At 36.1% G+C, this 16370-nt stretch overlaps 1 protein-coding gene across 4 annotated transcripts in view; it reads right to left on the reverse strand.

Annotated features, from left to right (window-relative positions):
- The window catches only part of LOC136029215 (kinesin-like protein KIF26B), a 262695-nt gene that overhangs the window by 104762 nt on the left and 141563 nt on the right, over positions 1-16370 (reverse strand). For all 4 annotated transcript variants that reach the window (XM_065707416.1, XM_065707417.1, XM_065707415.1 and 1 more), the window contains one exon: positions 13821-13927. In XM_065707416.1, the coding sequence (XP_065563488.1) occupies positions 13821-13927 (107 nt within the window). The remainder of the gene's footprint in view (positions 1-13820; positions 13928-16370) is intronic.

Raw genomic sequence — 16370 nt, forward strand, 5'->3', positions numbered from 1 at the left:
ATAAAGTCCAAACGAAATGGCTTTTTGTCGAAAGCAAATACGACACAAAAATAAACCTCTACAAATTTCAAAGTAATTATCGCACGAGAAAATAGAATTCCTATTTGATTTCTGAGAGAGGGAGAAGATTTGAGGGGAAAAAACAAGGCTGCTGGCTTTCTAGTTTATTCTAGTTTTTATGTTGGTGAATTAGAAAATGAGGTAGAATGCTATGTTTATACAACAAACAATCTTTTGTGGTATAACTATAGTCATAAGACTTGTACAATTCATTCCAACGGTGTAGAGATGATACCATGACTCTTTAGCAAAGTTTTTGTTTTGTTTGTGTTTAAAATAAAAAAGGTAAAAACGAAGACATCTTTAAGGAATTTGCAGGCTGAAGGTTCTAAACTTATTTCTTATTATTGGAAAATTATCTCCGCCATTAAATTCATTTTGGCTGGTCTCGTGTGTAGAGATATGGTGCTACTTGGTAAGTTAATAGACAAAAAAGTATCTAAAATGTTGCAGTGCAGGGAAGACATCTTACTTAACTAATAAAAATAGACCAGCGCGTCATAGTTTCTTATGCTTCAAGGTACTTTACGATGATAAGATATGCTTCAAAGCAGTCGAGCGTACCTTACGATGGTTTGGAAACCTACTTTGAATGCCCCTGCATTTATGCACAATTTATCTTTGAATTTGATCCTAGGAAAGCAGGTTGAAAGCGACCTCGCGGCTGACCAAAGAAACGACGATCCAACAGCCTCTCCGAGTTTCTGGCATCGGCAAACATCAGGTCGAATGAAGTGCAAACGCTTGCCATGGACCGAGGCGGATGCAAGAGTCATATGTCACACTCTACGCCAAGCAGCGCCCGGCAGGAGACCTAAGTCAAGTAAAGTTATTCAAAGTCAAAGTACCTTAAACCGGAAAGACATGGACAAACCTTCTTAGGCCTTGGGATGGACGTCAGTCAAGGACTCCTTGGGCTGAATCAAAATATTACTGCCTAAAATCACCTCTAAAAACTTTCCAGGGTTGTTCTTGGGTTAAGTTCGGAAGAAAGTATCTCAAGAGGCTTCAGCGCATGCAGCGCTTCTTATCTAACTGATAAATAGAACAGCTTCTGTATTTATTTGGTTTTTTTCGTTGCTTTCTATTAATTTGATGTTACATTCACATTTTTTAAAAATAATTAAATGCCTTACTGTAAAGTATATGGCATAAGCGTACACATGAATATTTTTCTTAACAATACAGCCGCTTTAAGATTCATTTTGTCAATATACAGAATCATGTAGTCATCGTAATAGACTTAATAAATGGCTTGAATCCAATAAACCATGTATTTTTTTTTGTTCTTTTTCTAATTAAATTCAAAGGAGAAGTATCATATATTCAAGAAGTCCTCTAATTATAATACATACAGTACTAATTTTATATAGTCAAATTTGCTTCATAATTAAAGTTATTAGTTTATGATTTTGAATAGGCTTAAATCAAAACAGCGCACTTGAAGTTGATTAAAAACGGAAGAGGAAGGGTTTAATGGCTACCTAATTATAATTATGTACTGCTCAATAGAGACTTGTTTATGAACTACATGTTTGATCAGAAAAGGAAAATGCTCATCTTTCTATATACAGGAAATCTTCCCGCTGTTTTAAATCAAACTTTGATTTTAACATTTCCGCAGCTTTTTATCACAACTTGTTAGTGTGACTGTTTAATGTTTTTTTTTTCTTTTTTAACAAGTGGAAAGGAAGAATAAACTAGAGATGAAAACTAAATTAAAGGAAAAAAACACAAAAGAAGGTGTAACTCTTAATTAAACAGATGAACAGTTATATAGTTCTAGTCCAGGCATGTCGAAACTAATTTCAACAGGAAAGACAGTATAAAAAAGAAATAAAGTTCTACATTTAAAGAAGAAACAGACACAAAATAAAAAAAAGGTAAAGAACTTTTCTATTTAAACAAAAATTCTAAAGCCAACAAGTACCGAAAGAGCCAATTGAAGGGACTTCTCTGTGTGGCGAATTGCGAAGAAACAATAGACTGAAATGCCCACGACTCGTGTAGCCTTATCAAGGAGGTGGGGTTGCCAGGTTTGAACCCCCCCCCCCCAAAAAAAAAAATAAATCTTCCACTCGTAAACTGTTCGTAAAAATTCTAGTTAAAAAGCCATTACTGTTTAAAAAGTAAAAAAAAATCCCTAACTCGTAAATTGATCTTTAAAATGCAGGTAAAAAAAAAACCTTAATCCGTCACCACCAGAATTTTTGTCCGACTCATAAAAACGTAACTAAATGCATATACACAAATTTTTGATGCTCTTTTTAAAAATTTTGTTGTACCTCTCCCCCCTCCCAGCGAAAATCCTGGATACGCCCTTGGCAGCTAGGGTTTTAGTACGGTCTTTGGGGGCTTGAGTCTCATAGAGTGACATAGTTGCATGTGATGGGGTTACAGTTGCAACAAAACTGCACTGGATATATTGCCAAATGGCCTACTTTGTGTTGCCGACATTACATTTTATACACCAGCTTATTACTGGAAACGATGCTCATGCGTATGCGTGTGGCTATACCAGCATATGACACGGTCATCGCTGATGTTCCCTGCCAAATACAATTATTTACAAAAAGAAGGAAATCTTGCTTTTAAATGATTACTTTTTAAAAAACATGTAAAAACACTTAAAACAGTGTTTTTAAAAACACTTAAAACAGAGCACGATTTTGCAAGAAAAAAGTAGAAAATTTACGAGGGCTTTGCTTCTAATTGACCTGATAAGCCCGGTGTTTGCGGATATCTTTAGACAAAAAAAAAGAAAAGAAAAAAAGGCGGAAAGAAGAATCAGACCGGGTGTCAATAATATTTCAATAATATAGTTTTTACATGATTTTGTCCAAATATTCGTTTAAGTACGATATTCATTTAAATATTAATAGATACATATTGATATCAACATCTTGTAATATATGTGGCGTGTTTGATACATCTACATTATAATTCATAGATTCAGAATCAATCTATAATTTGGACGTCAGAAGGGTTATGCATTTAATTTAATCTTTCAGTTGGCAAATTATCTTGCTTTGGTCAATTCGTCTTTCATTTTTAGGCGATATTTCTAAAAGTTGATAGTTGAATAAATAACTATTAAAAGTGTACATGTATACATTTATATATTTGACAGAAGGAACAGAAGGGGGACTTTCAGGAGATAGTTAAAAAAAATATGAAGTGGCACTTATTTCAAGTTAGTAGCCTGAGACACTACCAAATCAGGGTATTTTTACGGAGGGGCAAGTGGGTTGAGTTAAATCAATAGCAAACTCTTTTTGATAATGTCCGTAACATTATGGTTTACACGCTTGATGTGTAGGGGATTCAACACAAAAATTCCAACCGATTTATTCATCGTCTGGTTGCTTCCTTTTTTGCCATGAACCATTTTTGCGTTTTTTTTACGTACGTTCCAGCAAGACTCAGAGGCGCCATTTGGGGGGGGGGGGGGGTCAGGGATGGGCAAATGCCCAACCCAGATTTTCCAGGGGGGCCAAGCTTCCACCACAAAGGGGCCTTTTCTGGCCATAATTATCCATTATGTCCAACATAATCCATTCTGTTCAAATGATTTGAACTAACTGCACGCCTATTAGCCAAAGAGCGTAATTACCTGACGACCCTTGGGGTAATTGCGCTATTTGCTATTAACCATTGTAAACTTTGAAAGTAGGTTAGATTCATAATAAAAGTCTCAAGTTCCGTCAAATGCCCCATGCCCACCCCAAGATTTGGCCCAAATGGCGCCTCTGGCAAGACTTATTCAGGGGAGGGGTTAAGGGGGTTGAACGCCCATTAAAAACGTAATAAATGTGCATAAAAACAGATTTCGATGGTTTTTTATCCCCCTCCTTCAAACATTAATCCTGGATACAGCCCTGCATTCCAGACTTGAAAGCTTAAATTTTCTATGTTGAAGTCTTTTTTGGCCCCTGCGAAACCGGAAAGCGCCTAACTTTATGGAATCTTTCTGGTCTGAGAGGGGGGGGATGCTGTAAATCCAAAAACTCACTTTTGTCTTAATGTTTTATATTAATATAGGCCTAATACGAATAGAAAATGTTGATTAAACACGTTTCAAAAAAAAAACTTTCCTTCTATAACAATACCACTCAAACCATTTTTTTTTGTACGTCCACTTAACCTAATTATATTACCTAATATAGCTTATTTGGCTTTGTAAACAAATATATAAAAAAAGAACAACTAAATAACAAATGATAGGAGCGATACAGTTGTAGAAGGATACGTGATATTTGAAACATATTGAATGTAGATAGAGTTCCATAAATAGTTGTAAACTCATCTATGTCTTTAATAAACTCTTCAATTACTATTTCTATGTCCCTTTTCATCTTATTAAACTAGAGGGTAGACCTATTGTCTCCCTTTAACAAATTTTAAATTAAAAGAAGAATGGAAATCCCCACTTGACTCCCTTACCCTAGCAAGTTTCAACACTGGGAAATATTTCTGAAGTACGTGCTAAACAGAAACTGATTAAAGAGTAATCCTTAACTCATCTTAGGGTTCAGTGAAGGCAAAGACAATCGATTCAAATAGTTAATGAAAAAGTCATTCGATAATAAATTTCAAACTTTGAGGTTAAGGAATGAGTATTTTTGCCAATACAGTATCCAGGATTTTTTTTTGAGAGGGGAGGTTATTCAAAATCACTTTAGAAAACATACCAAAACATGTTTATATGCATTTTGTTACGTTATGATGATTCGGACAAACATTCTTCAGGGGAGGGGTCAATCCCCTAAAAACCCCAAGTACAGCCTTATTTATCGATCCAAAAAATTCGTTTCATATTATAAAATAGCTAAAGTGGCGATTTATTTAGCAATTAGAATAAATAAAAAACATGTTTTTCTACATGAAATAATTCTTGGCAAACCGTAAAAAGTGATCCGTAACAATAGTAACAAAAATCTAAAAAAGAACAATAGTAGTAATATAGTTGCATAAACAATCAATTTTTCATGGTGATTTCAAACAATCCAAAATTTCAAACATTAAATTTTTTTCCATGAAAAGTTATTAGCATCAATAATGCCCCATGATTGAAGTTAAAGCTCAGGGATGTGCGAATGTAGAGTGACAATCGTGGCTAGGGGCCCTGCCCTGAAATCCCAAATATTTCTTGAATTTTTGGGTACTTGTTATTCAAGATATCGAACATTTTTTTTATTATTATTATTGAGCCCATCAAGAAAGATATACAAATACATATTGCCTCCCCCCCCTGAAAAAATTGGGTACTTTTCTGACAAAGGACACATCCTCTCCCTGGTAATTCGACATTAATGAAAAGTGTGCCATAATATTCTGGCTATCAGTGAGCCCCGTATAGAATTTTCAAGCCCCTAACAACGTAAATGGAAAATTTCATTTTTCGTTTTATAGATGCGTGTTTATTTGGTTGACCAAAGGTGATTGTCTTGAGCCACTGGTCGTATAATGTTAGAAGGTTCTCCTTCGAACAGAAGAGAGAGCTCTGGTGTCCTTTTTAAGAGCCAAAAATATTCAGATTACGAGCCTTTCATTTTCATGTTTAAGCCTTTTCCAACTTTAGATATATTTTTTACAGCTCTCCTTAAGCTTGAACCTGTGCCCCCCTTTCCTGGCTAAACTTCCTGCTAGAGCTGGTTAGATACTGCACCATTCCTATCTACAAAAAAAAATTCCAGTTTTGATGTTATAAAAAAAAAAGAAAATTATGTATTATGGAATATTAAATGAAATTATAATAATATAATATAATAATAATGACATAAAGGAAAATTATGTATTATATCCCGAATAGCTTAAACCTCTGTTTGGGAGTTTGATGATCACATCCCTTGTCTAGGAAATATAAATAAATAAATTTAGTAAAAATTACCCCCCCCCCCTGCCCCTACAGCTCTCAGGGAAAGGGTTGTAAGTTATGCCCTGGGGGCATATAAAGTCCTTATAGAAAGGGTGTTCGTATTTGCTTTGGAGGGGACTCGTTGGGTCGGTAATCAGAAGTTCTTGTGACCTTCCTAAGAATAAAAGTGGTCAGAGCGCAGATAGCCCCCCCCCCCCTCACAAACAAACACGTCGTTTTTCCTGAGATGTATCCAGTAAATACTTCTACAGTTCTTTTATTCAAAATAGTCCCAATATCATATAACAAGGCTTTTGAGGTTGATACAAACCACCAAAGCCTGAGTGCGAGGGTTGCAAGTTATGCCCCTGGGACATTTAAGGTCCTTATGGAAGGGATGGTTGTATAAACTTTAGAGGTGGCTCATTTGGTTGAAATTGGAAGTTCTAGTTCTCTTTTAAGAGTCAATAGTGATGGAGATCAAGTAGCCCCCCCCACCCAACTACCCCTCTTTTCACCAAATGTATCTGATTGAAATTGTACAGTGGCAATTTTTCTTAAAATAGTCCAAAGAATATATAACAATGCCTCCAGGGTTGGTACAACCCCCAGACCCTGGTGCAAAGGTTTCAAGTTATGCCCTGGGGGCATATGAGGTATATATGGAGTGGGTGGTCATAATAAATTCAGATGGGTTTCATTTGAATTTAAATTGGAATTTATAGTGTCCTTTTTAAGAGTCAAAGTGATTTGAGAGAAACCCCCCCCCCCACGCCCATCATTTCCCATGACAAACATCCAAACAAAGTTTTGAGACATCAATTTTTTTCAGCAATTTTGAAAAGTTCAGTAATTATGCATAGCAATAGTTGTAGTAGCATTAGTAGTAATATGCAAATATCACCCTTCATTCAACATTCTCTTCAACACACGAGGAATTTTTTAACTTAACACCATCAACTGGTCCTGAAGCATTGTTGATACGTCCTCTTGACAACATGTATGGGCATAGTGTGTTTCGATTTACTTCAATACAGTTACAATATGGCCCAAAATTTTCACCTTAGTAACCCTAGGTTTATTATTAGTAGTAGTAGCACCAATAGTTATAGTAGTGGCAGTAGGATTACAGTTAATAGTAGTAGTCTTATCTTCAGTAGCAGTACTAGTAGTCGCAGTAATAATAATAGTAGCGGTTGTAGGAGTAGAAGCAGCAGTATTATGATGCAAATTTTGTCTTTTGGTTAGTTCAACACCCCCCACAACAAGCGTTGTAAGTTTGATTTCATACACGAAACTGTTCCTAAGTTATTGCTGATATGCCCCTTTGACAACCTGCATACGAATGGCAGGTTGTCATCCGTACAACACAAATATTCTCTGAAAACTTCACCTTCATACCTTCATAGGTTCTGGATTTTGAATTAGCCAAAAGATACCGTGTGTATACATTTAATGCTGCTTTTGCGGTTACTGTAACGACACTAATGGCATTAAGTTGAAACTTATTGGGAACTTTTAAGGGGGAGTTTCATAGGGCATACAAGGACATAAGCAGCGAGGCTCTATCATAGCTAGTAATATCATTGATATTTTAAAGAAGCTAATTTCATTGAAAATTAAAAGTTCTAGTGACCTCTTAAGAGTCAAAAATGGTTGGAGGGCAATCAGCCCTCACCTTTAACTTATAATTTTCCAAACACTTCCAATTAAAAGTTATAGACAGTCGTTTTGTTCAGCATAGCTGAACGGTCTAGTAACTATATCTCTAGGGCTGTTGGGCTAGTCAACCCCCACAGCTAATTTGCCCATAATGCTTAAAAACTAAATGTTGCTTTAAAATTAAATAAAAACGCAGTGTTTGTACGGTGGTTGCCAATAAGGCATCTCAACAATGTAACATTCTTTCGGGTATTAATCTCAAACTTCCGGGGCTACTTCTATCGCTACTTCTGCTCTTACAATTTTACTAAATCAAAAGAGTGTAAGTGTATCCAGACTCTGAAAGAGCATAAATATAATTTTTTGGGAATGGTATTAAGTTTTATCTATCAAATCAACTAGAGAATGTATATATCTTAATAAAACACTACCGTTTGCGTCATGATTTTCAAATGGGTTTATTTTGTTTTAAATTTCTGAAAAAGTTTTTCCAGCACAGAAATAGCAAGCTAAACCATAAATTCTTGAAAAAAACCCGGAAAATTTCAAACTAGAAAAAGACTATGTCCATATAAAACGAAAAGAAATTAATTAAAAAAAAAAACTTTTTCTACAAAACAAGTTCTTCAAAAAAAAAGTAAGGAACTCCATTAAACCAAAAATGAACAAGAATAGAATCAAATAATCTGCCAAGCATACAACTACCAAAAATTAGCACCAATAGATAAATGAAACTCAAAACGAACAGAAATTACAATAAATAACCGAGTCAAACTCAAAACGAGCAGACATTAACATGAGTAGGGTTGAAAACCCTTATGCTTTCTAAAAGCCAGAATATAATTTGTACTTTACTGAAAAAATTCAAATGAATTTCCATGGTCAATTTAATATACATATGCTGGTATTTATTCCTTAAAATCTTAGTTAATTTTTTATTCTTAAAGTTATAAAAGTGAAAACATTTAAAAGAATTTTTTTTCAGTAAAGCGCAAATTATGTTCTGGCTGTTAGAAAGCATAAGGGTTTTGAAGCCTACTCATGATAATTTCTGCTCATTTTGAGTGAAGAAAGAAGAAAGATCAGAAGAGAAGAAAGATCATAGATGCGTTTTTATTTGTTGTTTTTTTCTAGGGGTGATTGTATCGAACTAATGGTCCTAGGAGAATAGGAGACGACTCATTCGAACGGAAATTTCTAGTGCCCTTTTTGTGTCACCAAAATGATTGGAAGGCAACTAGTCCCCCCTCCGAAGCCCCTTTTCCCAGATACACGCGGCCACTATTTTGAGATAGCCGTTTTGTTCAGCGTAGTTGAAAAGTCCTCTAGCTATGCTTTCGGGGGCAGCATGACCCCTCACGGCCGTTGAAGAAAGGGCTGTAAATTATACAATTTCCCTATTGTTTACATATATTATTTGTCACTGGGAAATATAATAAAATGTTTTGGGAGATATTTTCTGTGTGGGGAATTTTCCAAGGGGAGAATTTTTTGTGGGGAGGAAAGTTTCCGGGAGAATTTTCCAGGAAAAATCTTACTTGCACGGGGGAATTTGACAGAATTCATCTTCAAAGATCTTTTTTTTTGCGTTCTACTTTCTCTATCGCTACTCAATTTTACACGTGTAGAGAATATATGGGAAAACCGTCCTGGGGGAATTTTCAGCGGGGAGGAATTGCTTGGTGTAATTTGATCGTAAAGAGTTTCCCCAGGAGAAACTTTCCATGGGGGAATTTTTCATGGGAGACACTTACCATTGGGGGGTGGGGGGATTTTCCAGCGAAATTTTCCACAGAGGAGGTGGGGATATTTTTGGCATTATTTAAAAAAGGTTAGAAATTAAATAAAACACGAGTTATTTTTTTTCAAGTGATAAGGACAATTTTCAAGAGGAGTTCTTCGGCGGAAAATCTTTGGCGAGGAGGGCATTGTCCTGTGGGATTTTGAACATGAGGCATTTCCCACAGGGAATTTTTCTTGGGGATTTATTGGAGCACGATTCATAAAAACTTTATATACCCTGCGGCATAACTTACAACCCTCGTCCCTAAGCTCTGAAGGTTTGTTTCAGCCTTTAAAGCCTTTTTATATGATCTTTGGAATATTTTAAATAAAATGACTGTCTCATTTTTTTTATTCGATGTACATCGGAAAAACACAACGTGTTAAAAGAGGGGAGTAACTGCCTTCTGATCACTTTGACTCCTAAAAAGGGCACTAGAAATTCAGATTACCAATCCGATGAATCCCCTAAGTATATAAACCACCCTTTCCATAAAAACCTTATATGCACCCTGGAGCATTACTTACAACCCTTGCCCTCCAATCTGTGGGGGCGGGATGTCTTCCTCAAAGACATAATTTTCAGATTCTCCAACTACAATGAACAAAATTGCCATTTCCAAATTTTGATTGAATTTCTTTTGGGGAAGGATGAGCGTTAGGGAAGGGGGTGCTGCTGGTCGCTCTTAAATCATCTCTGATTCTTAAAATAGGTGCTATAACTTTCAATTTCCAATCAAATGAGCACCATCTGAAGTTTATGCAACCACCCATTCCATAAAAACTTTATACGGCCCGAGGCCATGACTTAAAACCCTATCCCCAGGGCACTGGGGGGTTGGTCAACCCTGGAGTCATTGTTTTGATTCTTTGGACTATTTTGAGCAAAAGCCCCATCTCACAATTTTAATCAGATTCGTTTGGTGAAGAGGGGTAGTCGGGAAAGGGAACTAGAATTTCCAATTTATTACCAAATGAGCCTTTTCCAAAGTTTATTCCATAAAAAAACTTATATACGCCCAGGGCATAACTTACAACCTTTGCCCCTAGGCTCTGGGATTTGTTTCAACCCCAAAAGCCTTGTTATATGATATTTAGACTATTTTGAATGGCTGTCTCAAAATTTCTATTAGATACATTTTGGGACAGTACGACGCGCGCACGTGTGTGTGTGTATGGGGGGTGGGTGGGCTGCCTTCCAATCACTTTGACTCTTAAAAAGAGCATTAGAGCTCCTGATTACCAGTCCAATGTTTATATGACCACGCTTTCTATAAAAACCTTATATGCCCCCAGGGCATAACTTATAACCCTTGCCCTGAGGGCTGGGGGGATTCGTTATCCCCGAAGATATAATTTCCGGACCTTTGAAAAACGCTGAACAAAATGGCTGTCTCAAAATTTTGATTGGAAGTGTTTGGGGAAATGATGGGCGTGTGGGGGGGGGGGGGTTCCTTTGTTCTCTGATCACTTTCTACTAATAAAAAGGGCACTAATCCTCTTAATTTCCAATCGAATAAGCCCTTTTTTGTAGTTTCTACGACAACACTTGCTATAAAAACCTTTTCTATATAACGCTTTCTATATAAGTACATACGTTATGCCCCAAGGGTAAAACGTACAACCCTTGTCATGAGAACTATGGAGGGAAGGAGGTTGTCATCCTCAAAGACATGATTTTCAGACCTTTTAACTACGTTGAACAAAATGGCTCTATCAAAATGTTGATCGGAAGTCTTTGGGGAAATGATGGGGTGGGGGTGATTTTCCCTTCGATTACTTTCAACTATTAAAAAGAGCACTTGCCCTCTCAATTTCCAATCGAATGAACTCTTTTTGAAGTTTCTGCGACAACACTTTCTATAAAAAAAACCTTTAATACCCCCAGGGCATAAGTCACAGCCTTAGCCCTGATAGACGTGCAGGGGAGGGTTGTCATCCTCAAAGACGTAAGGTCTGGACCCTTCAACTACCATGAACAAAATGGCTATATAAAAATGTTGATCGGGAGTATTTGGGGATATGAAAGATGTGGGGGGAGCATTTGCCCTCTGATCATTTTTGGCTATTAACAAGGACACTAGTCCTCTCAACTTCCAATCAAATGGACCCTTTTTGAGTTTCTATGACAACGTTTTCTGTAAAATCTTTATATGACCCCAGGGCATAACTTAAAACCTTTGCCCTGAGGGCTGTGAGGGGGGTTTGACATCCTCAAAGACATAATTCCCGGCCTTCAACTACGTTGAACAAAATGGCTATCTCAAAAATTTTGATTGAATGTTTTTGGGGAACTGGTGGGCGTGGGAGGGGGGTTAGTTTCCCTCCGGTCACTTTTGATAATCAAAAAGGGCACTAGCCCCTTCCATTTCCAATCGAATGAGCCCTTTTTGAAGTTTCTACGACAGCTCCTTCGATAAGAAATGCCTTGGTCTAAAAAAAATAATAATAAAAAAATACATTGTACCAACAACTTTCTTTACTTAGGCAGTGCTATTGCGCTGCCTAAGATAGTTCGTGGTACAGTTAGTTACCACAAACGGTTTGATGTCGAGATATCGTTCAGCATTCAGGCTACTGAAACACCTAATTGGGCTTCCTCACTAGAACAATTCCTGAAATTATTTTAGGAAACAATTCCTATAGAATAAATCAGCCCTAACTCTTGCAGGGATAAGATAAATTGATGTCGCTACGCCCTTCTGTCAAACGAGAAAAGAATTAAATGTTTCAATAATGGGTGCGCATTAATTTTTCAATAATTTGTGAATACGAGTCCACGGTAAATCATAGTGACAAGTTTGGCAAACAAATAACCATTGAATTTGGTTTTCTTTTTCCAAAAGAGAGTAAGCTATAGCATTTTTAGATATTTAATTTTATATTTTTCAGCCTTTAATGGTAACGTAAAATAAGCTGAAATGAAGCAAGATACAAGCTCATTGATTTGTTGTATTGTATCGGATTAACGACGCTTCTTGACTACTAAGGTCCCTGCGTCGGCCCTGCAGTGCATTCCTACAGCGTGATTCGATCTCTGGGTCCCGTACTACCAAGCTAAGGTCAAATCCACTGCGCCACCACAGGACTCATTGATTTGTTTCTATTTTTTACACGTTTTTCAAATTTCGGTTGCTATCGGCTAGAGTTCCTTCTTTACTACGTTTCATCTGACACTGCAACCATAATCGCAGCTACGATTCAGTACTGCTGGAAAATATCGTGTAAAAGTAAAATTGCTTTATTTATTTAGTAATAATTATGAACTGATATCTGAACGACGATCCGAATATCTGAACGATGATATATGAACGTTATTAATAATAATTTGGGCCCAATGTAGGCTGCCAAAACTAATTTTGGTTGTTTTTGGTACGGATCATTTCATATGTATGATTCTTTACCATGAATTGTTTCACATTCCCTTATAAGCCATTTGAATTCTCAGTAGCGTTAGAAAAATCCACATCAAGGTTACTTAAAATTTTTAGTTTAATCAGGATCTAGAAATTTTATTCAGTAGGCCTATGCTGTTTTTTCATGTGCTATGCATCGAGTTTTCATCTAGATCTGTTTTCATTTATGCCAATGTATATTAATTCTATTTCCAGAATCGAGTGTCATAAGCAGAGATACATTAGAACTTTGGAAGAAAGAAAATAAACACATACTACTGGTTGATATCCAAATAAAGAGAAACGGGAAAGGCACTTCCATATCGTCTGAGTTAAAAGGAATTTCCCCCAAGCCATCAGTAAGATTAACAAGACGCGAATAAGGGCATACATGGAAATGCATTTTGACATTTTAAAAGCTAGTTTGATTGAATGAATAGAAATATCTAACTCATAAAACATTTATGATAAGCAAAACAAGAAACATAATCGATTCATCAGCCTCAGCTTACAAAAAACCATAGGGAAAAAACACTCACTTAAATATTTCACTCAAAAACCCAACTTTAAAGAGTTTTTTGCTTCAGCCAGGCTATTTCGTTCTGCTTTCCTAAAGTCACGCTATTTCAGGATCAAATCTTCAGAATAAGTGTGGCAGGGTTTTTGGGTAGCTGAAGATAGCAAATATCAATAAATCAGTTTAGCATTAAAGAAATTTAGAAATTCCTCATTGATTTAGCCACGGTGAAGACAGTTTCAGGGGCATTTGGGTAATTTTGACTACATATTTTTCCCTTTTTTCTGGCCCTTTGAACTGTACTCAACAAGAAATTCGAAACATTGTCAAGGTCCTTCTAACTGTCTTTCTCTATCTCTCTCTAGGTATACCTACTATCTGTATGCCATCCAATCGTGTACACCCTACTGTAATTTCTATTTAGCTTTTTAACCCAAATACTTCAATCCTAACTGTATAAAATCAGATCAAAAGTAAATGAAAATTAGTTCAGAATTACTGGGATTAGGAAAACGAGTAAAAAATACTTCTACAAGACATTACTTACTTGAGCAAAAAGGCAGCAGCCGCGGAAGGCGTGGCTATGATTCTTCCGTCGTCAAGCTTGACATAATTCATACGAGTTTTTCGCTGAGACATTTCACAGACTGATCGCTGAAATGGAACAAAACCTGAGTTGCTCTGTTATTTTCTCATTTTAACCGCCTTGAAACCATCAACCTTAATCTATTTTATTTTTTAGAGCTAAAACAGAGTAAAAAAAAGAATAGTTAGATTTAATGTCTTAGATTAAGAATGACAGGCGAAGAATTAATTAGTAGCTTTTAAGACAGCTGAGGAAGCTTTCAGTACTGTAGGCAGAATAATAATACTTATAAAGGTTTCTTATTTGTAAAAAATAAACCAAGGGGAAAGGTTATTTGGTGGCTCTTCCATTTTCTAATAGCGTCTTTTGTCATCGATTTTCTTTCTATAATATCGGAATTAGTTACTATACATCCTACCAAACACAAATTAAAGCAAACACATAATGCACAACTTTTTTCGTCTAATTTGTCATCCGTAGTAAATTTGTAAACTGAAATTTTAATGCCCTACTAAATGTCAGAATTACGGTAGTTATTCGTAGTATTCTGCATTTAACATTCGCAGGTTTTCTTGTTTAAAGCTGTAAATTTAAAATTAAAATACCCGTTTTTAACCCACAATAGTTTGATCAAAATCCCATCAAAAAGCCACTAAATGTAAGGTAAAAGCACAAATGTTCCTCCTTAAGGATCATAGCGCTGGGACCTAAATTATTTAGTAAAACCTTCTGCGAGCTTTGATAGCCTCTGAAAGCTCCAAAAATATTATGTTATTCTTTCAATAATTTGTTTTTAATGTGCAGCCTCAATGGTCCAATGCCGATTAAAAGCAGTTCCATAAGGGATGGCCTCCAAGCCCTTAACTCCTCCCAAAATCTCAGCATTATTAGTTTTTTAAATAATATCTTATATTTTTCATGTGACGCTTATTTTGGAACTTGAAGTTATAGAATTCCAAAATAGGAGCTCAGAATTATTCTCCTAACGAAAAAAACCTGCATTCGTGCCTGTCTGACTGATCTACTAGGAGAGGAATAAAGTTGCAACTTATTGCAAGACTTTAGAGTAATAGAAAGCTTGAAGATACCGTAATCTATCTTGAAGATAGAGTAATAGAAACCTTGAGTATATTCTACATGGCTACACATATTAAATATAGCTAAAATAGCACTTTTGGGCTAGAGGAGGCAACCCTGCTCCTAGAGCTGCATCAACTTTTAATCCAATAAGGTTAGTTTTAAACATAGGACTTCTGTTGTTTTGGTGCCAAAACTGGACTCCTACGCTTAAGGGTAGTCCCTTGTGCCCTAAACAATTTTTCCGGGATGGTATACGCGTTTATTTGCCCTTCAATAAAAATCAGGTACCAAGTTGCCGCCAAGTCCCTTCATATAGAGCACGCAAGGCCGTATCCAGGATTTGTTTTCGGGGGGGGGGGGGGTATAAAAGGGTTTTTTGGGGGGTTTACAAAAAAAAAACTTTTAAAAACCCATCAGAAACTTGTTTATATTCATTTTCTTACGTTTTTACGACAAACATTTCGAGGAGGTTCAAACTCCCTAGATCCTCCCCCTGGATACGGCCTTGAAAGCACAAATAAGCCGTTGTTACATTGGTGAAATTGGAATGGATTTTTGCATCTTGAAGAAACCAATGTTCAAGAATCAATATTTGGAAGAGGGTAACATTTTGGGTGGCGTAAGTCCGCTAAAATTTAAAGAGGAGTTGTAAATCCAAAGCATTTTTGTAACCAAAGCAAAAATCATAGACGGTTTCAAAATTGGGGGTATATATGAGCCGGCCTCTTCGCACTGGAATCGTCGGTAACCTACAAAATGGAAAAATGTAAATTTCGCAGATTCAAATACTTTTTGGTTAGATATAGTATAGCTATACAGGCTTTCCCTACACCCTTAAACATAATTCGTACCAGCGAAACACAATTTACTTATCAGTCCTGTTTATTCGGAGGATCATGTTTGGACTAAGTGTTTATTATATATGCTGAGAGATTACGAGACCCCCTGTTATTGCAAAAATGTTTTGAGAGTGAAAAAAGAAATATTTAAGATAGATCGGAACATTATATTAAAGATATTCAGGAATTTAGCATTCCAGAAAGAAGTTTTTTTTCAATAACCCTAAAGAGCAAATTAAAAACTTAAACGAATAGAGAATGTCGTAAGAACAAGGGGATTTTACGCCGCAAACTTCTCGCTCTTTAAGCTAAAGTTTTCAACACATTATAGGTATTGTTCATAGTTTCAACTATGTATGAGTTAAACTTAGTACAAAGAGCCGGGCTATATATCAAAGTCAGCTATCCTTACGCATTGGATTCTGTTCACTCTAAGAATTAAATTTGCGCTTTACTTCCCTTTGGACATTTTTTATTCATTTAATTAATATTATTGACCCAACATGCAAATCAATCATTAAACTTTGTCGGCATTCTGTTTTACATAGTAATCCTCCTTTTCATTCAGAAGATAATGCTAATACAGAACACA

Source organism: Artemia franciscana, chromosome 7 (assembly GCF_032884065.1).
Source record: "Artemia franciscana chromosome 7, ASM3288406v1, whole genome shotgun sequence".
Lineage (NCBI taxonomy): Eukaryota > Metazoa > Arthropoda > Branchiopoda > Anostraca > Artemiidae > Artemia > Artemia franciscana.